The sequence below is a fragment of the Protopterus annectens genome, chromosome 11.part0 (genome assembly GCF_019279795.1).
Source record: "Protopterus annectens isolate FY-2018-M chromosome 11.part0, PAN1.0, whole genome shotgun sequence".
Taxonomy (NCBI): Eukaryota; Metazoa; Chordata; order Ceratodontiformes; family Protopteridae; genus Protopterus; species Protopterus annectens.
The window spans coordinates 360956894-360982606 of NC_056745.1; the positions used below are offsets into that span (position 1 = coordinate 360956894).

At 43.7% G+C, this 25713-nt stretch overlaps 1 protein-coding gene across 1 annotated transcript in view; it reads left to right on the forward strand.

Moving 5' to 3' along the window:
• ATP2B1 (ATPase plasma membrane Ca2+ transporting 1) overlaps positions 1 to 25713 on the forward strand; it is a gene marked incomplete in the record, with an annotated part of 2275481 nt that overhangs the window by 1864288 nt on the left and 385480 nt on the right. The window contains 1 exon segment of the mRNA XM_044087859.1: positions 4141 to 4352. Within this exon segment, the coding sequence (XP_043943794.1) occupies positions 4141 to 4352 (212 nt within the window).

The following is a 25713-nucleotide window of genomic DNA, read 5'->3' on the forward strand; positions in this document are numbered from 1 at the left end:
CCTCGACAGATTTGGTTTTCGTTCCTTCACCCCCACCTTCTAGCCCAGCCTTGGGTTCTGGACCCTGTACTGGACCTCTTGATTCATCAATCAGGCGAGCTACACCAATCCCTCCAATCTCTCAAGCTCACAACTTGGTTACTCCACTTCCAATCTTAGCCAGGCTCCCCAATATTTCCCCAGCAGTGCATGATATTATTGTTTCCTCCCATAAGACAACTACAAGGAAAGTTCATGCTAGCAAATGGAAAAGATTCTCTTACTGGGCAGAATCCAGGAATTTAGATCCTTTTACAGCTCCTGTACACAAGATTTTGGATTTCTTAGCAGAACTGTTTCAATCTGGTGCAGCTCTTGCTACCATCAGAGTACAACTAGCTGCCATTTCAAATGTTCACATCGGAGTTTCTAATTCAAGCATAATGTCTCACAAACTCTGTAAGGCCTTCATGAGAGGTATAGCTCTACTTAGATCCCCCCCCCCCCCCCCCAGTGAAAGAGCTTTGGGATCTCAGTTTGGTTCTGGCCTCCTTGATATTGCCACCCTTTGAACCAGCAGCATAATGTTCTTTGAAATTTCTCTCTTGGAAAACTCTCTTCCTAGTTGATATTACTTCTGCCAGACATGTTTCAGAACTTCATGCACTATGTGTTAGCCCTCCATACCTAGTTTTTCACAATGACAGAGTTTCTCTGAGAACCAACCCATGTTTTCTACCTAAAGTTTGTTCAGAACACAATTTGAATCAATCCATTGAACTTTGTTTTTTTCCCTAATCATTCCAACAAGGCAGAATGCAGATTACACCAATTGGATGTGCATAGACAACTGTGTTTCTATCTCCATAGAAGTAAAGAGATGAGAAAAGATCAGTTGTTCCTTTCATTTGCTAACAACAAATGCCTTCCAGTTTCTAAAGTAACCTTGTCAAAATGGTTATCAGACACCATTGCCCATACCTACCATTTGCAACAAAAGATCTTCCAGCAAAACTGAAGGGTCATTTAACCAGGTCAGTAGCTACTTCGTTACCATTTCAATCTAGATTGCCCATAGATTCAATTTGTGCAGCAGCTACTTGGGCAGATCCTCATACATTCATTTCTCATTACAAAGTCGATGTGGTCTCCTGGAGCAGGGCTTCCTTTGGTTCCACGGTTCTGAAGAGTCTGTTCCAGTGAGCCACCCAGGATTGAGGTGCTAGGGACGCTGTCCCATCCAGCAAGAATGAAGGTGAGATTGGACAACTTAACATAAAGAAGTTATGTACCTACCATATCATTCCATGTTAGTTGTCCTTCATGTCGCCTTCCTTCTTGCATCCCTCTCTCCTTTCCTCTTTCTTGGGGATTGAGAAGAGTTTCTCAATGGTTTCACTGGCTAATTTGTTTTATTAGTTGCTTCCCAAGCAAACCGTGACAATTAACTCTATATCCAGGTTTAATAATAATGGATTATCTTCTATGATTATGTCTAGTGTGAGCTATCTCAAACGAGATCTGGGTAGCTGATGCTGAGCATTCTGGGATAAGGGGTAGCCTCGTGCCAGTAAAGAGCTCTCGAGCTATAGTAAGTGTCCGAGTCGGAGCCGAGGATAAGCTCCGAACCCATCCAGCAAGCAGGAAGGGTAGATGAAGGACAACTAACATGGAACGTTATGGTAGGTACATAACTTCTTTTTTTATCTTCTCAGTTTACTGGGGGGTAGTCCTGTCACCTTTGAACATTAAGCCTTGGGTATAACTTATTTCTTCTTTGAAAGAAAAAAAGACTGAATTTTTTTCCATAGTCATAATCTTTGCTCAGGCCATCATAGGTTAATATTAGGATGCCAATCTACAGATATTACAAGTCTAGCCAACAACCATAGGTCAGAATCAACGTTTGTACCTTGAATCTGAGAGGTAAAGGCCTTAACTGTTATGCTAACTCCTCCTCCCATTTGGTTAAAATGTTTGGGGCTCTAAAATTCACCTCAGAACATCTAGGACGTTATGGCTTCTGGGGACCTAGTAGTCCCTGACCACTAGCCATTCAGGTATTTCTTCCATAGTTCCTATAGTGCAGTCTCAGTCATTTGGGTTACATGGAAAGGATGTAGGAAAAGGGTGAAAAAGAGTAAGTGTAGAACTTTCCTTAGCAATGGCTTTTGTTCAGGCCATTACTTTGCCAAAATATTTGGGAATAAAAGCTCTAAAACTCACACAAGTTCTTGGCAGTGGCTTCTTTTGTGTGGAGTTTGTGCTCTCCTTGTATCTGTATGGTTTAGTCATGTGCTCTGATTTCCCCCAACACCATAAAGATGTGTCGTAGGTGAACTGTCATTCATCTAATTCATGCTATGTTTTTTTTTCTTGTGATACACCTACCTGGATCATTAGGGACAGTGTAGCTGTCTTTGCTTGGGTGGGAAAAAAAATTAGTGCATCTTGGTAGAGATCTAACTTTCATGGACAGTGTCAATGTATGTATATTTTCCAAGATTATTAGAATGTAGTCTGTCATATAGGGTTTGTTGAAATGACTGAGGAAAAGGCATTGCTGAAGAGTAAGACTGAATTTCTTTTCTTTGGTCATGATTTTTGTTCAGGCCATCTGTGAATGAAAAAGGATGGAATAAAACTTTAAAGTGGACCTTAGAACATCTAGATCCCTCTTTGCATCTGGAGACCTAGTTGGCCCCCAGTCCCCTGAGCTTATTTTTGTTATCGCTTTTCACAGTTATAGTGCAGTTTGATCCAGTTAGTGAGTGCTGATAGGATGTAGGATAAAGCTTAAAGAGTGAGACAAAATGTGAAAAAGGGTCTCCTTGGGGTATAAAAATACCTATGCAAACACTTCCAGCTTCCAAGTAAAAAATTCAAAATTGTCTAAACTTTGTTGTATATTTGGAGCAATACAGACATCCTTCCATTGTTTCTTTGTGAATTGCTTATCCAATATTTAAATCTGCCCCAGGTTTTCAGTCTTTGTTCCAGGTTACTTTGGTGTTTTATCCTTGATTCTTGCACTTTTTTGTCACAATTTGATGAAGTGTACACAACAACATGGCTATAACTGCTGGATGCAGTAGAGACTGTGGATGAAAGTAATTTTCCCTTCTGTTTGATGAGTTAATCATTTGGCTTTGCAAGACAAATATGCATTTGTGTGAAATATTGGGCTACTATGTGTTTGTGTGAAACCAACTTAAAGTACATTATTGTATCCTTTATTTATTTAGTTTCTATCACAATCAAACATCTGAGGTTGTACACATTCAACAACTGGGTTGTAATTGTTGGATGGATGAGCTGTTTGTGGATGAGAATGGCTGACCTGTTTTCATGATCCGGTTACAGTCATTAGTCTGTTTTTTCAGGACTGGTGTAGATTTGTACAAAGCAAGTTGGAATGCTTTATTGTGGCCATTTTTTGTCACAGTCAGACAATTGGTTGTAGACAGTCAAGTGACTGTAATGGATGAGTATGGACTGTGATGGATTATAATGGCAGCAATTTGAGTGTTATTTTATAGTTTGAAATCAAGAAGGTGAATGCAAAAGAATATGTATTTAAGCATAGTCCAAAAAATGTGTGTGTTGGAGGTGGGGGCCCATGGTTTGAATATCACACAGGCCCCAAGGTACACTTAATCTCCCAGTGTTCATGCCATAAGATGAAAACTCATGGTCCCTGTCATTGTGCTTGTAGGGCTTAAATTTACCAAAAAGATAGTGATGGTGGTTCAGTAGTACTGTGAATACTTATGGAATCTTAAGTAACTGTCCCAGCTGTGCACCTTTCTCCATTTAGAAAGACAGCATGTTTATAGAGTTTGTACAGCCAATACACAGGAATTTTAAATAAGTTGCATGAGACTTCAACTGTAAAGTGTTATAAGAATATAGTTTAGTGGCATTTTATAGCCAGATGAAAAACTTTTTTCCTGTACACCAGTCAGTAATGAAAACTAATTGGAGATGTCATACGGCTTTGAAGACATTTCTGTACACAGATGAAATTTATTTATTTATTTATTTTTGCTGAAATGCAGTGAAAATGCTTGTTTTAATTTGCAGGTGAAATTTTTTTTATTTATTTCTTTTTGCTGAAATGCAGTCAGCTACTATAGTGAAAATGCTTGTTTTAATTTGCAGGTGAAAAAATCTTTAATATTGATAGTGGAAGAAATGCTCCACTTAAAGCTCCGCCATCAGAGCACTACACCATCATATTTAATACTTTTGTTATGATGACGCTATTCAATGAAATCAATGCTCGCAAGATTCATGGGGAGAGGAATGTGTTTGAAGGAATTTTCAACAATGTCATCTTTTGTAGCATTGTAATAGGAACAGTTGTTGTACAGGTAGGTAGATCAAAGTGTATGTTGTTGTTGGCACTTGATAATGCCCTGTCCTGAGGGACATGTTTAGAAAATACAGTAATGCTGAGAGTTGTAAAGCTTTATGACTATATAACTCTGAAATTATAAGCCTAGGGCAAGTGGTACATTGATTTCTCCTTTCTGTAATAGTGTACTGTTTGCGTGTGTAAGTACATTATATATTAATAAATGTACATGTGGAGTATGTATTCATTAAATTTGAATGTAGTACACTTCTAGAATATTTGGAGTTTGGAATATTTTGGCTTGTGAAGGATCGCAAGATGTCATTTTCATTCATTCCTCAACTGATAGGTTTGGATCAGAGACTCAGATCTGAATCGGTTGCTTCTTCCATAATGTAGTATCCCAGAACTCTCAAGCAGTCTTTACTCGTAATACCCCACCAACCTAATGTACCTCAGATCTCATTTGCTGCCAGTAGATACAAATGTGAATTGCAAATTCTCAAGCATTGTGATATACTTTTAAGAAATTTTTCCTTGTTGGCTTTTTTACATTTCTGAATTTTTTTCATATTTTACCTGTCTCTTTCCTCTCTCCTGTAATAAACTAATTGTTGCTCCTAATTACCGCTTTTTTAGATAATTTTTCTAGCTACCTTTGTACTTCTTGAGTACTGTTCTCTAGCATTGTTGGTAGTTTTCTTATTTCCCTTGCCTGTCTCCTTTTTCTTTTTTTCTCAAAATAAAAATAAAAAAAGTTTGTTTTGTTAGCTAGTTAGATGCCGGGGCCTTTTCTTCTGGTACTTGGTTTCTGCTATTTAACTTTCTGCTTAGCAGTATGTCTGGAAAACCTTGCATTTCCTGTGAGTGTAAGATTCCAAATTCTGATACCCACAGGGACTGCATTTATTGTTTAGGCTAGGCTCACTTGGATATTGACTGCAATATCGGTCTCTGTTTTAATTCTTCGCCCCTGATTGACTGCAAAACAAACTGATTCTAAGGGGTCTCTTACCTTATAAATCTTCTTCCTGTATAGCTGGGGCTCACACCCCTAAAAAGCCTGATAAATCTAAAGGTGATCCTCAATCCAAGGAGAAGGAGACTTGAAAAAGATCTCTTGCCCATCCTTTAACTTCAACCTCAGCTCTTTCCACAGAACCACCTGCCTAGGTCTAAAGTCATATCCATCGCAACTGTATCCGACTTCTCGTGCTGCAAGATCTCCTCAGCTACATACTCCTCCATTGCTGTTGGAGCCTCTTCCATCCAGGCTTCCCTCTCCATTCTTGAGGAATTGTCCAGAAGGCATTCTAGACCCCTTTCCACTACCTCCTCTCTTCAGTCCTCCAGAAGCTTTTCTGAAGCAGACGTGGACAGGGTGATGAAGTTCCTCAGAACACAGATACAGATGGCGATCCTTTTGGCTCCTACCCACTCTGGACTTGATAGCCAGCCATGGATCACACCCCCTTTGATTTCTCCTTGTCTGATCTGTCCTGTTTCAGAGCCTTCAGATCAAAGATCATTGGGGTTGTCTTCTTCGGAGCCAAAGAATACTGTTTCTTCGACTCCGATGGTTCTTCTGAATCAACTAGCTCTGAGCATCTTGGAGCCAGAAGAGATTTGGAGCCAACTCATCTGTGCCAGGTCCCAGAGCCCTGGAGTGGACTCTGAAGCTTTTGGAGCCATGTCTTAGCCTCTGTTTTACATAACTCGGGTCTGACTCCTTCCTAAGGTGGAGTGCTGATGGGACTAGAGGGGCAGACAATCTGAGAGGGCTCAGTTTCAGATTTGTCGACTTCTTTGTCTCCTACACATTCAATTTTGAGGTAGTGGACAAGGTCTTATCTATGTCTAGAGAGCAGAAATTTATTTATGTATGCATGCATTTATTTATTTAACATTTGTTTACTGGGAAAGGCCAACTGGGACAGCGTACATTTTCAGAGGATTCCTGGGGAGATGCATGTCTTTGGAATGGGGGAGGAAACCAGACCACCCTGAAGAAACCCAGACAAGCATATGGAGGACATGCAGACTCCACACAGAAGGCACCCCAGCCGAGAATTGAACCGGAGAACCTCTTGCTTTGAGGCAGCAGCGCTGTACCACTGCCCCCATCAGATCAGATTACTTTATCACATTCTGTTCTGTGTACTAAACCTCGATCCTGTCTTCCACTGGGACAGCCAGTCCAGCGGGGCATTGTTATAACTTCCAATACTTCCCCAGAACACCCCACTGAGGAAGTCCTCTCATAAGTGAACTTGCAAAAGGAAACACTTAGATTCCCTGCAAGAATCTCTCACTGCAAACACTGATTTTGATGAGGGTGAGGGGTCCCCCAGATCACCACCTGATGATGTCTGCTTTGGAGACATCCTAAAGCTCCTGAAATAGAGGTGGTTGGTCTTCTGATGCCATCTCCCAAGAGGAATCTGTGTTTCTGGAAGTTTTCAGGTCTGGCCCATCTACGTCCTGGGTGAGGAGAGCTTGTAGACTTAGTCTCTCTGCAGGTGTGGAAGGAGCCGGACATGGTTGTGGCAATTCCTACAAGATCAGATAAGATTCTTTCCCCTTTTCAAGACTATATGCACTGGAGTAAGAGAGTCCCTGTTGATGCCATTGTTATTGCTGTGGCTACAAGAAAAGAACTAGCAGAGCAGTGTTCTCTGTCCATCCCGCTAACAGGAAGTCCAGGGTGCTGGACAAATATGGGAAGCGTGTTTATGCTTCAGTGACCTTCGCACTTGTTCACTAAATTATGTGGCACATTTTACAAGACTACAAAAAAGACGTGATCAAGGAGCTTACCAGATCTCTTTCTGGGCCCATGTCCTCCAAGGATGGGAGCAGAATTTCCTCGCAGCTGACTACCCTTTGGTCTATGTCTAATTTGCCCATGAGGTTGATGTCCCATGCCGCGGAAGGTACCTCACAGGCTGCTGGTTCCGGCATAGCCATTAGAAGACATGCCGGATACACTTATGCAATTTTGCGGAAACATTTGTCTTCATTCCTCAATTGCACACTTTGATGGATCATCTCTTTTTGGCCCCAAGGTTAAGGACATGCTCTCCAGGTGCAAACAGGAAGGAAAGACCCTGTCTGCCATGGGTATAAGTTTTTCTACCACTCAAAGGCCCTTCTGTAGGAATGAATGTGGTGATAGAAAGTTATAGTTTAGTGTTAGAAAAATATGGTTTAAAAAGTCCCAGGGTCTTTTCTAGGAGTCACATAGAGATAGTTCTGCCCCAGGGGTAGAGGGGGGTAACAAACAGAAAACGATACCCTCACAGCAGAGGTGGTTCACAAAACCAGGGATGTAGAGATTCCTTCTCAGATAGGTCTATTAGTGCTTCTGAAAGGTAGCCTGGCTGTCCCCCTCTGGAGGCACTCAGAGGCCGTCTATCCCTGCATAAGAGAGCATGGCTAACTATCACAAAAGAGTCATGGATGCAGAGGATTATATCAAGAGGTTATATCATACCAGTTTCTCAACCCCCTCCAACAGTTCATTTGAAAATCCCTGATGTTCCACTCACAGGGAAGCAGCATTTCAAGAGATAAAGAAAGCTGCTAGACAAGAGAGTCATCCAAGAGCCTTCCCCCAATCAGAGAGGTTTTGGAACTTGCTCAAGATTCTCGATGCCAAAAAAGATGGTGGACTTGAGATCAAGTCTGGCTCTTAGCAATTTAAATCAGTTTATGCAGTACACAAAGTTTCGGATGGTCACTGTTTAGTCCATTCTACTCCTTCTGCTGAAGGATGATTGAATGTGCTCAATAGATCATCAGGATGTGTACTATCACATCAAAATGAACAGGTGCTCCAGGAAATATTTCAGGCTCGGAGCCAGGCATCAGTTCAGAGCCCTGCCCTTTGGTGTAACCACAGCACCCAGGTAGTCATCAAATGCATGGCAGTTGTAGCAGCTCCCTTGAGACTGCTGGTATTTCGAGTGTTTCCATGTTTAGATGACTGGCTCCTGACTGCTTCATCCAGGCATCAACTAATACAGGCAAGGAACTACTTACTAGGAATATCAGTCAGTTACAGCACATCTCAACTCACACCAGCACAGAGTCTGGAGTTCATTGGTGGTGTTTTGGATACAGTCAGTCAGATGGCTTCGCTTTCTTCAGCTCGAATAAGTACTCTGCAGTGCCAAGTCAAGAAAGTGATCCATAAGTCATCCCTTCCAGCCTTGACTGATAGCTGCTGCAGTGGAACCTAAAGCCTGAACTATCACCCTTGTTCTGTTGACAGGTTCCATATGAGAATTCTTCAACGGACTTTGACTCAGTTGTCCATTCTACATCATCCGTTATCCATGCCAGTCAAGATAACTCAAGCGTGCCAAAGATTTCTTTTATGGTGGATTTAGTCGAACCAGGTCCGCAAAGGCCATCCCTTTGTTGTTCCCCTCCCTAAGGCCATTGTAACCACAGATGCCTCCCAGCTCAGGTTGGGGGGGGGGGGCACTACTAGGGGAGGATGGTCCAAGGTGCGAGGTCCCTCATAGTGACCCAGACTTGTATCAGTGTCCTGGAGATGAGGGTAGGCATTTCAGGACATTCTCCCATCCAAGCAGTTGTGGTACAGATGGACAACATCACTAGTCTGGTACATCAACAAGTGGGGGGAACCAAATCTTACACTCTTTGTCAAGAAGCTATAAGGGTATGGCAATGGGCTATCTTTTTCCAGTATCTTTCTAATAGCAGCACACTTTCTGGAGAAATCCACTGTGATTGCAGACAGATTAAGCAGGTCTTTTCTGATGCCACGAGTGGTCTCTCAATGTCAAAGTGGTGGAGAAACTTCTCCATCGATGGGGCCAGCCATGCTGTGATCTTTTGACTTCTCCCCTCAATAACAAGTGCAGCATGTCCTTTGACCTGTTCCCTCCACTGGGGGAATCACCAAGAGATGTTTTGATTCACAACTGGCCCTCTAGTCTCCTTTATGCCTTTCCACCCTTACCTCTAATACCAAAGTTTCTTCAAAAAGCAGTTTGGTTAAAGAGCACCGTCGTCATCCTAGTACATTTTTGGCCTCATCAGATTTGGTTCCTGTTCCCCTGGCTTCATATTCAACATCCACCCTGGATTCTGGATCCAACCTCAGACCTCCTCTCTCACCCGACAGACATGACTCACCTGAACATATCAGGGCTCTAGTTGACCGCATAGTTTCTCCAGTTTCACTGATTGCTAAACAGCCCAAGCTCTCCTACCTGTCCATCACATTTTGTTACCTTCTCACAAGGCTTCTTCTAGATGGATCTGCAGTAGTAAATGGAAAAGATTTAGCTTTTAGGCCCTCAGCAAAGACTTGGTCTTTTTTGCAGCAACTATACCAGCTATCCCTGAATTTTTAGCTTCAATTTTCAGTGAAGGAGCTAGTTTCTCAATCAAAATTCAGTTGGCTGCCATTTCTGATTTTCACCTGGGTGAAAATAATTCTTCCTTAGCTTCTCCTAAACTTTGCAAGGTCTTTATTAAAAGAGCCTGTCTGCTCAGACCTCCATCGAAAGACCCTCCTGCACCTTAGGATTTAAATATGTTTCAGGCCTTAATTCAATCACCCTTTGAACCTTCGGCCAAAGCTGAACTCAAATTTTTATCTTGAAAATCCATTTTTCTAGTGGTTATTTTACATCAGCTAGAAGAGTATCTGATCTCCAGGCTCTGTCTCAAAGCCTCTTTAATCTTTCATAAGGGCAGGGTTTCCTTGTGGACTAACCCATCTATTTTGCCTAAGAGAGCTTCTGAGTCATATATTAATCAGGCCATTAATCTCCCAGTCTTCTTTCAAAATTTCTCAAACAAAGGAGAATACAGGTCTTGTTGGATGTACATAGACAGCTTCGTTTTTTACCTTCATAGAGCCAAAGATGTTAGGAAATCTGACCACTTGTTTGTTTCCCTTTCTCCTTCCAGATAAGGCATGCCAGTGTCTAAAGTTACATTAGCCAAATGGTTGACTGATTGTATAACCCTTATCTATGGAAAATTGGGGTTATCTTTGCCAAAACCTCAGAGGGCCAGTTCCACCAGATCTATGACGCTGTTTTTTTTTCAGCTTTTTGCACTAGAGCATCCACAGATGATATTTCTGCGGCTGCAACCTGGGCTAATCCACATAATTTTATTGCTCATTACAAGTTGGATCTGGTCTCTAGGATTCTGAACAGAGCAGCGTTTGGCTCAGCATTGCTCTGGATTATCCTTCTTAAGGTCCTCCAAGGGTTGTGGTAGCTGGGGACTTTGTCTCATCAGTTGAGGAATGAATAAAAATGACAGCATCAGATTAAAACGTTATGTACTCACCATAATGTTCCATGTGTCTTATCCATTTTCATTCTTCCTCAACTCCCCACCCACTTATCCCCTCCCTTTATATACTTTTGGAGAGATCTAAGATTGGTATAGGAATCTATTTTTCCTTATTTGAGGTCCAGCTTCTCTTTTACCTATTCTACCACTGCCCTTTTACATCTAGGGGCAGCAAACTCATTCTGAGGTATGTTAGGTGGATGGAGCATTATGGGTAAAGGGAGGAGTTTGAAACTTCTGGAATGCAAAATGAAAAACACATATGGAACGTTATGGTGAGTACGTTTTTTTTTTTTTCTTCTGCAGAGTTGTTTTGTCTAGCTTACATTTGTACTGTAAAGTCAGAGTGCCATTTTGATTCTGTAGTTTAGAAATACCATCAGTTGTGGGGGAAACACACATTCAGTGGAAAGTTTTCCATTTTAATATGTATAATACGCTATAAATATTTCATTTTCAGGTGAAGTTTACATAAAGGACAAAAGTACGAATTTTGGCAAAATTTGGTTCAGAATTTAGGGGCCGCTTTCAGAAAGATTTGTTCTTGGTGTAAATGATTGACTGGTGTAAAGTTTATTTGTAAAGCAGGTTTACATCAGATTTAAGTCACATACACTGAGATCAATTCTTTTGGAATCATGACATACTTAAACCAATAGCAAGTCACATAACATAAACCTGAGTGTGCCTGATGCCAAACATCAAATGTGCAAGTCTTATTTAAAATTTGCAAATCATACATAGCTGTTAATTCACTACCTTCTCAGAAGGTCAGGCTTTGTAATGGCCTGATAATGTCATCCTGGTTTCTCTGTTAAGTTTAAAGAGTGTTTTTTCTAAACTTGACAACATTGCAAGTAGAGCAGATGGCACTGTAATAACTTGTGGTGTAAAAATAATTTCTTCATTTCTGTAATAATTTTGAGTGTTTCAGATATCTGACTTTTTCCAGTGTGGTCCATTTTTTTTCAAGTTACCAGAGATGGTATTTTCCTCATTCTTTCAAGCTTTTTAAACTGGACCATTCATAATGTGGTAAATCATGTCAAGTCAGTTATTAGAAAAATGACTGGGAGTACCACAGTGGTTTGTCCACTTTCTCTCTCTCTCTCCTTCTGCTTCTGCTGATGACACAAAGATAGCTCCTGCAGTGGAGGATGGGATGAAGACTGTAGGGAAGCATTTAGAAAGGCTGAATGAGTGGGCAAAAAGTGGCTGTTGTGGTTTAGTGCAAAGAAATGCAGACTACTGCACTCACTTCATATCAGGATTGCTATGGCTAAGTAACTGGGGGAAATAGAGCTGGCGGCAACAGAACAGGACTAGCCTCTAGAGGTGCTGAGCATACCTTGTCTGGACCACCTGGAGCAGAGTGAGAGAGTAGAGGTGGCACCAAACATAATGTTGGTGTATATCTTATGGGGGTTAAATTCCAGAAGCAAAGAAGTAATGCTTCTATTCTGCATAGCCCTGTGCAAACTACACACTGAGTACTGCATGCAGTTCTGGAGGATATACAAGGAGATGTCAGGCTACTAGAAGAAATCTAGAGAAAATCCACAGAAAGATCTGTGGGATTGGAGGGTTATAGTAGGGAAGGTGAGCATAATATTGGTGCACAGGAAATTGTTAGGGAGAAGCAAATGGGGTCATCCTGACTAGGAAAGACTAAGGGGACAAGGAGAGGGCATGAGCAGCAGGTTGGAGGCACTAACCACTCCTAGAAGTCCTAATATACTTGTTCACAGAGAGAGGTGTAGGCCTGTGGAGTGGACTACTGAAAACAGATGATGGAGAGGTAATCCACAGAGACATTGAAGAAAGCATGAGGCAATGAAAGAAAGGGAGTCAGGAAGGTGTGGATAGATGGTGGGGGATGTAAAATGCTAAATGCACTTAAAAGGGCATACTACATAGGCTTATCTGCTTTTGACATCAAGCAGATGTACTATAATGTAGGTCATGGTTTAACTTTAGCTAGGATGGTCTTTGAGCTTCGTTTCTATATGATTTCCTCTGATCTTTTCATGAAGTATCATTTTTGCAGGAAGTAATCACATCTTGGCTTGCATACCTGGAAGTGATGGTATCTGAAACTGTCAGGGCCTCTCTGCTACTCCCTTCTCCTTGCTGTAGCGTATGCTGGAATCCAGCTGCTATTAGTATGTGACACACGGTGATGCAAGGCCTGTTAAAGGTATCACCAACAGAAAATGCCATGCCTTCTTTGGGGAAGATCACTATAATGATAGAATGTGAAGTTGTTCAGTCTCGCCGATCCTTCTTCACTGATGGGTTCGGAGCCGATCCATCGGCTCCGACACGACCATTAGCAAAGCTCAAGGTTTACCAGTAGCTCGAGACCAAGCCCCTTATCCCATGATGCACTGCTGGAATTACCTTGGATCTAGTTTGCCACGGTGCGAATCTCAGTGGTTCCAGTTTGCTCGAGCCTTTTTTGACACAAAAATCGCTTTTCGCAAGTTTTTTTTTTGAAAACGTCTTTAACTTTCATAGATAGTTTAGTGATATATTAAGCTCCTGTCATTGTCTCTTTTGACCTATTCCCTTGGTACTTCATTACTTAGTATATTTGTAGTGGCCTCGTGTTAGGTCTAGTTATTCAGTGTGTGCGTTTCTTCTATATATACACAAGTAGTGTGTGTTATATTTTTCCTACTGTAGATAGTGTGCTGTTACATTTTCAGTAGAGTTGGCCTCTTTTCCCAGGCCATTGTTAGTGTGTTTCATATTTAAAGTATTATTTTGAGCCTAAGGATAGTTTTTACTTTAGGTTGTATTAAACTGTTGGCTCCGTTTTTCTCTGGGCAATTGTTAGACTGTATTGGTTATTAGAAGTGTTATCTTGAACCTAGGATAGTTATTTCTCTAGGTTGTATTAGACTGTATAGTCTGTGTATTACTTGTATAGTTAAGCCTAGTTCCGTATTATGTCTGAGGAAAAAGACAAGCACCGAAAGTCTGGATTCAAAAAATGTCCAGACTGCAGGCAAAAGATGTCTCACTGATGGGCACGTTCAGTGCATGTATTGTTTGGGTACGGTGCACTTGCAGGAGTCCTGCAGCATTTGCCATTCCTTTTCTTCAAGGGTTCTTTTGGAGAGGAAAAGGAAGCTTGTCGATCGAGGTTTGCTGAAACATCCTTTTACTGAAGCTTTGACTGTCCAGGATGGAGCCAGCAAGTCCTCTAAATTGTCAAAATCCTCTACCAACTCCAAGGCATCTAAAAAGTCTAAGAAAGTGGAGGATTCGGGGACTTCGGCTCCACAGTTCTTGGAGCAGAGCATCTCTTCATTTCAGAGCCGGCCCACAGTTTTGGAGCCGGTCTCTGAGAGACATGCATCTCCACTACTCCAATCGGCACCTTCGGTGCACTCCTCTAGATCTTCTGTCAGCCTCTTGGATTTGGATATGGACCGATTGGTGCAGAAGCTCTTATGGGCACCAGGCCTTGCCAAATTGTTGTCGGCTTCGACCCCGGCATCGGATCCGAAGACCACCATCCCGGATTTGACTGCTTCTCCTCAGAGCTGTACCGGTTCTTAGGAGATGGAGGGGGCCGACCTGCTGTTCGTGGAGCCTTTGAAGCCGAGACCTCCTCTGGGGTCATCGGTTCCATCTACTCTGATGTCCTGTGATGTCCTTGGTGCCGACCGGGGACTCTAGGTGCCGAGACTCTCCTGTCGGGTCCAGGGAGGATAGTCGCACCGACTCTTCCTCTCGGGGCCTCGGCTCAGATGAGCTCAGCTCCTACCTTCGGCTCAGAGCCCACGGCCTCGGTGTGGGAAGGTATGGCGGTTCCCTCGGGCCCATCAACTCCTCTTCATCTGAGCTGTGATACTTTTGAAGCCGTGAGGAGAGCCTTGTCTCCAAAGACATCGTCAACACCAGGTCTGGCCTCTTCTTCCCCCAAAGTGCCTGTGTCCACTTCTGCCTCCATCATCCAGGCTACGCGTAGAGATCCTGAGCCTCACGTAGCCCCACAGGGTGCCCCTTGCTCTTCCGAGACCTCCTCAGAGGCTCCCACTGAGGAGGTCCCCAGGAAGAGATTGTGTAAGAGGAGACACTTCGACTCCCCATAGGAGTCTTTGACATCTGACACTGGCTTGGATGAGTCAGAAGTGTCCCCACGATCCCCCTCTGAGAAAATCTCCTTTGCGGAGATACTCTACATCCTTAGGTAGAGGGGTGATTGGCAGTCCAAACGCCCTACTGAGGGTGACTCAGTTCTTCTGAAGGCTTTCAGGTCTCAACCTTCCACCTCTTGGGTGTCTCTGCCCTTTGAAGAGCTCATGCAGCTGGTCTCTCGAAGGGCATGGGAGTCACCGGAGTCCATGGAGCTTGTCCCTCGGAGGCCCAACAAGTTCATTTCTGCCCCCGTAGATGGCCTTTTTGTCCAAGGGAGCCCCTGTTGATGCCATGGTGGTGGTGGCGGCCACCAAGTAGGAAATGTCTGAGACTTCCTCGTCAATCCAGCCTCCTAACAGAGAGTCCAGGATCATGGATCGATATGGGAAATGCAGGTTTTGTTCAGCGACTTTAACACTCCGATCCCTGAACTATTGGACCCAATTCACCAGACTGCAAAGAGATCTCCTTAAGGAGTTGGGAGATGCTGTTCAGGGTACTGTAGCTGCAGGGGCTTCTGACAAAGTTGTCGCCCAGCTCGCTACCCTAAATTCCATCATGAACCCGTCCATGTGTCTCTCATCATATGCAGCTGGTGGGACGAGTAGGGCAGCAGGTACAGGAGTTGTGCTAAGATGACATTCCTGGATGCGCTTTTGTTCCCCCGCGGAGCCCTTTTTAAGTCTTCATTTGTCAGCACCCCTTTTGATAGCTCATCTCTCTTTGGGCCCAGAGTGAAGGAAACTCTCACGAGGTGGGAGCAAGAGGGAAAGACTCTGCCGTCTGAGTCTGTTTTTCCACCCTTACTTGGCCTTACCCCAAAGGCCAATGGGGAGGGAAAATGTGGTTCCGAAAAGCGCAAGGAGCCCAACAGGACACACATGGTCAACTCCCCTCTAGGGGCAGAGGAGGGGGTAACAATGGAAGACGCCGCCCTCGCGTCAAAGGGGGTCCGCAACACCAGGGTGACAGAGATCACTTCTCTGGTCAACTCTAACAGTGCTCCTGAAGGGAGACCTGACTGTCCTGCTCTGGAGGCAGTCGGGGGTCACTTATCTTTGTACCCAAATGCCTGGCATGATGTAACAAATGACTGCTGGGTACAAAATATTATTTCCAGAGGGTATTTCATACCGATGTTCATCGTGCTATACTGCTGCAGTCATCACACTTGGGTTATCCTGTCGTCAGGCGGTCCCGCAGTCTTGGTCCGGTGTCGTTTGTCGTCGCCTCTTCCCTGACGTCAGTGCGACAGGGGTATAAAAGAGACAGTCTACGCCATTTTCTTCAGTCTTTCTTGCTGCGCGGTGCCCGAAGCAGAAGCAGTTCGCAAGTGCCGGTCGGCCAGCTCCTGAAATTTTCGAATCGAGTTTCAGCCTGAAGTCTTCTCTAAAGCTAAGTACCCCGTTGGGGAAACTTTTCTTGCCTCAGACCGATGTCAGACAAAGTTAATAATTGTATTTCTTGTGGGAAGCAAATACCTCATAAGGATTTTCATTCTTATTGTATTCCTTGCCTAGGCCCAGACCACGATGTCTCTGGTTGTCGGTTCTGTGCTAGGTTCAACAAACGTACAATAAAGCGTTGGGCATAATTCGCCCAGCATTATTTTGGCAGAAATTTTAACTATAGCATGCAGTCGAAGCAACCGACATTAGCAATGATTAAAAAACGCGAAGATAAGGACCGGCAGCCAAGGCCAAGACCAGATACCGAGGCCTCAGCTAGGCCTGACGCCGGTTCTCTGGTTTTCAGCGAGGCGCCTTCACAGCCCCTGACTACCGCTGATTCAAAATTTCTGATGGCATCCCAAACCGAAACCGTTGGGCCTCAGGATCCGGTTCCACCTCACTCCTCGGACTCCAGCCCCGACGGGGATCCGGAAACTTTGAATAGACCTTCGGTCTCAGAGTGTGTTCAAATCGACAACTGCCCCTGCCAAGCCTTATGCTAAGCTCAAAGCCCCCTTGAAAGTTAGAAAACCGGGGCCACACCCCCCCCCACAGGCCCCTATGCCTAAAAACAGATGCTTAAGATGGCCGAGGATTTAATTACCCTTATCAGGGGATCCCAACCCCCACCTGATAAAAGGCCTAGACTGGAGGAAGATTATCCTTCCTCTGACCAAGCATCCGTTTCCTCAGTCAACTCTGACGACCAGAATTACTCCTTCCCTCCTTATGAAGATTCAGATGCTGAAGAGTCCATTCCATCTGTCTCCCCCCCTGAAGACTACTCTTTTGGGGAAACTTTACACACCATGAGGGAACACTTCCACTGGGAAGGCCAAGATTACTCTGACTCCAAGAAAAGACTCCGTGAGTTTCTTTTTCTTCCACAGCATAGACCCCTGGCAATTCCTCCAGTTTTAGACATTTTGGATGATGTTTTCTCTGAATCCAGTTTAAACCCAGATTCCTTACCTCCAGCTCCAGCTAAACCAGACAGATACTACCGAGTTCCTGATACTCATAAGTTTCTATACAAAAGCCCTAATGCAGACCCCAAGACTATTTCCCAGGGTCCCAAAGGGGTTAAGGCATCTACTGCTAAGAATCCACTCCCTTCTGAAAGAGATTCCAAAGCATTAGAAAGATGGGGAAAGAAAGTGTATACTTCTGCCACTTTGGCCATGAGGGCATTAAACTGCCAATTCCACATGCTAAAATACCAACAGTATTTGATTACACAGTTAAAGCAGAAGCTGATCCCTCAGACAAATCAACTATATTTGAAAGAGATACAGGATTTGCTGCATGCAGCAGAACAAGTGGGAAAACATACCTTACAGTGTGGTTTTGATTCATTGGAAGCCTCATGTAGAGCAGCTGTCACAGGGTCTGTCATATGTAGGCATGCTTGGCTTAAAGAACAAGCCTTACCAGAACATGTCAAAGCAAAGTTATTGGATGCCCCATTGCAGAAAGATGTGTTATTTGGTGTCAAAGCAGAGGAAGTTTTGAAGAAAATGGAAGAAAAGGCAAAATCTATGCAAACAGTTAAAGATTTTTTACAGGTACAACCTCCTCGTTTCAGCAGAAACTGGCCATCAAAAAACTGGTCCTTTTCTGCATCAGGCAGACCCCAAAGAGGTAGGTACAGCTGCCCAAGGGGCAGAGGCCAGCCACAAGGTTCTTTCAGGCCTAGACAATGGCATACATCAACTCAAAGAGGTGGAGACGAAAGATCTCAACCTTTCAGGAAACAAACACAATGACTTCCCTCTTCGCCTGCCAAGCAAAATTGCCCTGGCAGCACCTTTGGGAGGGAAACTGGCTCTATTTCCACAAAATTGGCGCATCATAACAAAGGACAAATGGATTCTGGACATTATTACCCGAGGCTACAGATTTCATTTCTACACTTCGGATGAGAGGCATGCCAAATCTGCCTCCAAACCAATGGGCAGAGGCTCAAATGCAAATTTCAGCTCTCATGGATATGAAAGCAATTCAAAAGGTACCTACAAAAGAGCAAGGTCAAGGTTTTTACTCAAGACTGTTTCTAGTCCCAAGAAAGGACAAAGCCTGGAGGCCCATCTTAGACCTGTCAATTCTGAACACATACCTGGAGGTACCCAAATTCAAAATGCTCACTCTACAGCAGCTCCTTCCCATGCTGGGCAAGGAGTCTTGGTTGGTAACGTTGGACCTCAAAGAGGCATACCTGCATGTCCCTATCAGACAAGATTGCAGAAGATACCTCAGATTTTTGGCAGGTACAACGCGTTATCAATTCTCTGCACTGCCCTTTGGCTTATCTATTGCGCCCAGAGTATTTACAAAATGCCTGGCATCAGTAATTGCATATTGCAGACAACGAGGAATACAAATTTACCCATATCTGGATGACTGCCTGATCCAAGCGGACAGCAAGGACATTCTTTTACAGCATCTGGCTTTTGTAACACAGCTGCTCAGTTGCCTAGGATACACAGTAAACAAAAAGAAGTCAAAACTAATACCCTCGCAACAAATAATATTCCTGGGTGTCAGCTTAAATACAACTGCCCAGATGGCTTACCTCATGCCAGACAAACAAAAGCAATGGACTCAATACTTCAAAAAGATGGCAACTTTTACCCAGCTCATTACAAGGAAAATCCTGCAGGCATTGGGGTTCATGGCATCATGCATTCAACTAATCCCATATGCAAAGCTGCATATGAGAAAATTACAATGGTACCTGAAAAGTGTATGGTCTCAACACAGGCACAGCCTCGAAACAAATATACCTATCATTCCCTGCCTTCAAAAAGAGTTCCTATGGTGGGCTCAAGCATGTCAAACAAACAAGGGTCTTCCTTTCGTCTTACCTCCATCAATCCAAACCATGACAACAGATTCTTCAGACTACGCCTGAGGAGCACACATGGCAGGACAGTGCATACAGGGCAAATGGTCTGCAAAACAAATGCACCTTCACATCAACCAAAAGGAGATGCTAGCTGTGCAAAATGCCCCGACAGCCTTCAAGGACCTCTTGCATCCAGGACAACTTCTAATAAGGACAGACAACACCACAGTTATGTGGTACATAAACAAACAGGGAGGAACACACTCCTACCCTTTATGCAGACAGGCTATGACCTTATGGAACACAGCTTTGACCTACCAAGTACAACTACAAGCACAATTCCTGCCAGGAAAGGAAAATATATTGGCAGACGAATTAAGCAGAAACATGGCAGACCCCCACGAGTGGAGACTACACCCACAAGTATTTTCAATGATAACCCAAAGATGGGGATGTCCAGACATAGATCTATTTGCATCCCCCAACAATTGCCAATTACAGAAATTCTGCACAAGGACTTATCACTCCCTAGCCTGGAAAGTGGACGCTCTATCATTCAGTTGGACAACACTGACAGTCTATGCCTTCCCTCCACTACCTCTATTGACCAAGGTATTACTGAAGGTCAGATCAGAGAGACCACAAATGATCCTCATTGCTCCGAACTGGCCACGCCAGCACTGGTACCCATTACTAAGGAACTTGACTCACAGCCCTCCATGGATCTTGCCTCAATTCCCACTACTGTTGACTCCGAAAAACTATTAAACCCGTCACAGCCAGCTCAGAACTTTAAATTTAGCTGCATGGAGAATTCCTTAAATTATCAATCAACACTTCTCTCAAAGGACGTCCTGAATGTAATTATGGAGGCCAGGAGGCCCAGCACCAGGAAGACTTACTCAGACAAATGGAAAAGATTTTGTGCATGGCACCAGGCTAAAGGTCAAAATCCTTGGATTCCAAACATTCCTCACATACTGCAATACCTAACTGAGATGCTACACAAAGGCCTTTCCTTCTGCTCCATTAAGATCCATGCTTCAGCCATTTCAGCTCAATATAATACGGATCCCCCAATTTTCTCACACCCTTTACTTAGACAGTTTCTCAGAGGGGATAAGAATATAAGACCCCCCAGAAAACCACCAACACCAACTTGGGACCTGAACTTCGTTTTAGAAAAGTTAACACTACCTCCTTTCGAACCAGCATTCTCAGCAGAACTACAATACTTGTCTTGGAAAACAGCCTTGTTACTGGCTATTACCTCAGCACGCAGGGTCTCAGAACTACAAGCACTCATGGCAGTGGAACCTTTCATCATTTTCCATCAGGACAGAGTCTCTTTATGAACTAACCCTACCTTCATGCCCAAGGTAGTATCCAGTGTGGCTTTGAATCAGACCATTAATTTTACCCACCTTTTATCCTAACCCACAGAATAAAGGAGAAAGGCTCCTTCACTCTTTGGACATTCACAGACAGCTACGTTACTATTTAGATAAGACAAAGATCTTCAGAAAAATTGATCAACTCTTTGTATCATATGCTGCAGGTTCACAAGGAAAGGCTATTTCAAAACAGACCATCTCCAAATGGATAGCACATTGTATCCGCTTTTGCTACTCGCAGCATGGGAAGGCAGTGCCTGTCAATATTAGATCCCATACTGCCAGGGCTACTGCAACCTCAGCTGCCTTTTTCAGAGGAGTTCCAACCAAAGACATTCTGGAGGCAGCTACTTGGAGTTCAGTGCACACCTTTACCAAGCACTGCAATCTTCCATTATACTCAAAAACCAGGGCTGGTTTTGTCACTGCAGTTCTGCAGGGCATCCTAGCATCACCTAACCCAGTTTAGTACCAGCCACCCTTCCATAGCTTTGGGATTCTACCCAAGTGTGATGACTGCAGCAGTATAGCACGATGAACATAGTACGGTTTTGTACCTACCATAAATGTAGATGTTCGAGTGGTTATACTGCTGCAGTCCAGGTTACCCTCCTTCCATCCCCTCTACATACCAGGGTGTTAGTTACAACTCCATGTACCTCAATCTATTGGATGCATGTCTATATGGTGTATTTGCTAACAGCTAGTACTATTGCTTATCTACTAAGGTATTGTTGCATAGCTATTGTATTGCCTTCCTACTTAGGGGCACCTGACATCTGGGGCAAGAAAAACTGAAGAAAATGGCGTCGGCTTTCTCTTTTATACCCCTGTCGCACTGACGTCAGGGAAGAGGCGACGACAACCGACGCCGGACCAAGACTTTGGGATTCGGCTGACTGCGGGACCGCCTGACGACAGGATAACCCAAGTGTGATGACTGCAGCAGTATAACCACTCGAACATCTACATTTATGGTAGGTACAAAACTGTACTTTCTCCACTCAACCCTCGCCCCCAAGGAGAATCCCGGATGTTTCACCCAGTTACAGGAACAAGCAACTATAGAGGTCTGCAAGTTGCTAGCAAAGAGTCATCCAGCCAGTCCCAGCAGACCAAATAGGATCCGGAACTTACTCGAGATTCATTTTGGTTCCAAAGAAAACGGGACTGGAAAGCTATTTTCGACCTCAGCAGACTCAACCAATTTGTAAAGAAAGAGAAGTTCCGGATGGTCATGCTACAATTAATACTTCTCTTTTTAGGCAGGGACAATTGGATGTGCTCAATAGATCTCAAGGATGTGTACTACCAAATAAAAATGGCTAGGCCATCCAGAGATCATTTACTTTTCCGGCTGGGAGCCAATCATTATCAATTTTGAGCCCTACCCTTTGGTCTCACTACAGCCCCCAGAGTGTTCATCAAATGCATGGCAGTGGTCACGGCTCATCTGAGGTGTCTAGGATTCCAGGTGTTTCCGCACCTAGACGATTGGCTTCTTACCTCCACCACCAGGCATCAACTTATTCAGGCAAGGGAATAACACTCTGACACTCTGCCATCACTTAGGCATTACAATCAACTCAGAAAAATCTGCCTTGTCGCCATTGCAGCATATTGTCTTTATAGGGGCAGAGTTAGAAACTTCAAACACCACTTTACATCTAGCAATCGAGAGGGTCTTTCTCCTTCGCCAGCATGTGTCATCTCATTAGTGTTGAAGGACAGTGCACCAAACGTAGAAGTCTTAAAAGTATTAGGTTTGATGGCTGAAGGCATCTTGGCCATACCATTAGCAAGGATGCATATGCGGATTCTTCAGTGGCTGCTGTTCACCCAGTATTCCTATCAGGAACTTCCAGTGAGTCGTATGATTTTGATCACAAACTCGTGCAAGAGATATCCCCAGTGGTGGTTGACGTCTCTTCATGTAACTATAGGATGCCCCTTTGTTCTACCCCCTCCGGTAGCCACTGTGACCACGGACGCTTCCCTGATAGGGTGGGGGGGCATTTTCAGGGAATGTCCACCCAAGGCACATGGACAGATCAAGAATCACACCTGCATATCAATGTTCTGGAGATGAGAGCAGTACTTCTGGCATTGCAGTACTTTCAGGACTCTCTTCCTCTAGGGACGATTGCAATTCAGGCAGACAACATGTCAGTAGTCTGGTACTTGAACAAGCAAGGCGAGACCAAGTCTTACCCCCTTTGCCGAGAAGCCCTCAGAGTGTGGCAGTGAGCTGTCTCCTCCCAGTGCTTTCTGTTGGCAACACACATCCCGGGGAGATCCAACGTGATAGCAGACAAACTGAGCAGGGCAATTTTGTTGCCACAAGAGTGGTCCCTCAAACAAGAGATTGCAGACAGGATTTTCCGCAAATGGGGCCAGCCTTGCTGTGATCTTTTTGCCAGCCATGTCAACACGAAATGCAGAAGCTACTTTACCCTGATTCCCCCTCCAGGACAACCTCTGAGAGACCCACTCATACACGATTGGCCCCCGGGTCTCCTCTGTGCGTTCCCTCCAATCCCACTTATACCCAGACTTCTACAGAAAGCAATGTTGCTGGGAAGGACTATCATACTCATAGCCCCCCTCGTTGGCCTTGGCAGATTTGGTTCCCGTTTCTTCATCATCACCTATTGGAGGATCCATGGATTCTGGACCCAGTTCCAGACCTTCTGACACATCTGTCGGGGGACCTCCATCCTTCATTGCAGTCACTGAAGCTCACAGCTTGGCTGCTCCAATTCCCCTCATACCATGCTTCATGATCTTTCTGATGAGACGAGGCAGATCCTCTTGTCGTCTCATAAGCCGTCCACCAGAAGACTATATCTTAGTAGAGATTTTCCATATGGGCTTCTAAGCAGAACATTGATCCTTATCAAGCCCCTTTGACATCCATTTTAGAATTCTTGACTATGATTTTTAATGAAGGAGCTGCAGCTGCTACAGTTCGGGTCCAGTTGGCTGTTATATCTAACTTTCATCTCGGAGTGGACGGGCTAAACAAAATGTCCCACAAGTTGTCCAAGGCTTTTCTCAAAGGAACCTTCCACATGAGAACTCCAGTGAAAACTCCTTATTCTCCTTGGAATCTAAACTTTATGCTGTCTCACATAATTCTTCCCCCATTAGAACCAGCATAATCTTGTGATCTCAAATTTGTATCATTGAAAACCATATTTCTGGTGGCTATTACTTCTGCCCGCAGAGTGTCAGAACTTCAAGCCTCATCTATCAGCCCCCCTTATTTGATTTTTCATGCTGATCTCTTAGGTCAAACCCCTCCTTTTTACCCAGAGTTTGTTCGGAATCTAATATCAACCAAGTCATTGAGTTACCAGTCTTCTTCCCTAACCATTCCAACAAATTAGAGTACATGCTGCACAAACTTGACATTCACAGACAGCTCAGATATTATTTGGACAGAACAAAAGAGGTTAGAAAATCAGACCAGCTCTTTGTGTCTTTCTCTGAAGCCAGAAAAGGTAGACCAGTAGCTAAAACAACACTTTCTAAATAATTGTCTGATTGTATCACTTTTGTTTATTCAGCTGCTAGTATGCCCTTACTACACAAGATTAAAGCTCATTATACCAGAGCAGTTTCTACGTCTTCTGCATTTCAAGCCAAATTGCCCCTTGATAACATTTGTGCTGTAGCCACTTGGTCTAAACCTCATACCTTTATCATTCATTACACAGTTGATAAAGGCCTCCAGGGACAGGACTTCCTTTGGGTCTATGGTCCTGAAGAATGTACTCCCATGACCCACCCAAGATTGAGGGTGCTGGGGATGCTACCCATCAGTGAAGAATGATCGGCGAGATTGAACAACTTCACATTAAGAAGTTATGTACTCACCATAACGTTCCATGTGAGTTGTTCCATCTTGCTGTCATTCTTGCATCCCTCCCTTTGTCCCCCACCTGGCTGATAGTTGACCTATAGGCTGGTCTCATCCTGGTTATTCAATCCTTCTTTTCTCTTGGGAGAGTAGTTCTCTTACAAGGAATACGGTACACGCAGCAAACAAGATCTGAGGTAATTCCTGCAGTGCATCATGGGTTAAGGGGGCTTGGTCTCCAGCTACTGGTAAACCATGAGCTTTGCTAATGACTGTGTCAGAGCCGATGGATCGTCTCCGAACCCATCAGTGAAGAATGACTGTGAGATGGAACAACTCACATGGATCGTTATGGTAAGTGCATAACTTCGTATTTGAACATTTTGGTTTACAAACCTACTTATCGTCAAGCTGCCATATTCCCTATTGAGGATAATGCTAATCTGTTGCTTGTGATGGCGTACATGCAGGTGACACAAGACCCCAGTATAAATCCAGTACTGATATGTCTCATGTTCTTTAGGATCACTGCTGCATTAGCCTAAGTATACAAGTTAAATTTTGCTTAGAATATAACAGCTGCCAGCTTATAAAGCTTTCAGGGCACCTTCCACACAACCAGACTGTTAGCTCGAGATGAGCTGACTAAAAGTCGGGATCTGATGGTGTCAGTTTTCATTCTATCCTCAACTGCTGATCCAGCTTTGCTGTTGCTATAGCTTGTGGTAACCAAAAAAGGTCTCGAGCTTCTCCCTCACCAGTAATGCACCAACCCGTAACATATCTTAGATCTCGTTTGTCGCTTTTAGCGAAAGGATGTCGTCAGCCATAGCTTTTGAGCTTCAGCGTTCTTTGTCAGATAAGATTTTATATATACACACACAAGCACACACACACAGTGGATATAAAAAGTGTACACACCCCTGTTAAAATGCCAGGTTTTTGTGATATAAAAATGAGACCACAAAAAATAATTTCAGAACTTTTCCCACTTTTAATGTGACCTATAACCTGTATAATTCAATTGAAAAACAAACTAATCTGTTAGAGGAAAAAATATAAAAAATAAAAAACATACAATAAGCTGGTTGCATAAGTGTGATTACCCTTAAACTAATACTTTGTTGAAGCACCTTTTGTTTTACTTACAACATTCAGTGTTCTTGGGTACACACCTGCCATCAGTTAGAGTGATAACCCGCAAATAAAGTTCAGTTGTCCTAGTAGGATTTTCCTGACAATTTACTCAGTTGCCTGCTACAGCAATAGCCATGGTTCGCAAAGAGTTTACAAAGCATCAAAGGGATCTCATTGTTGAAAATTATCAGTCA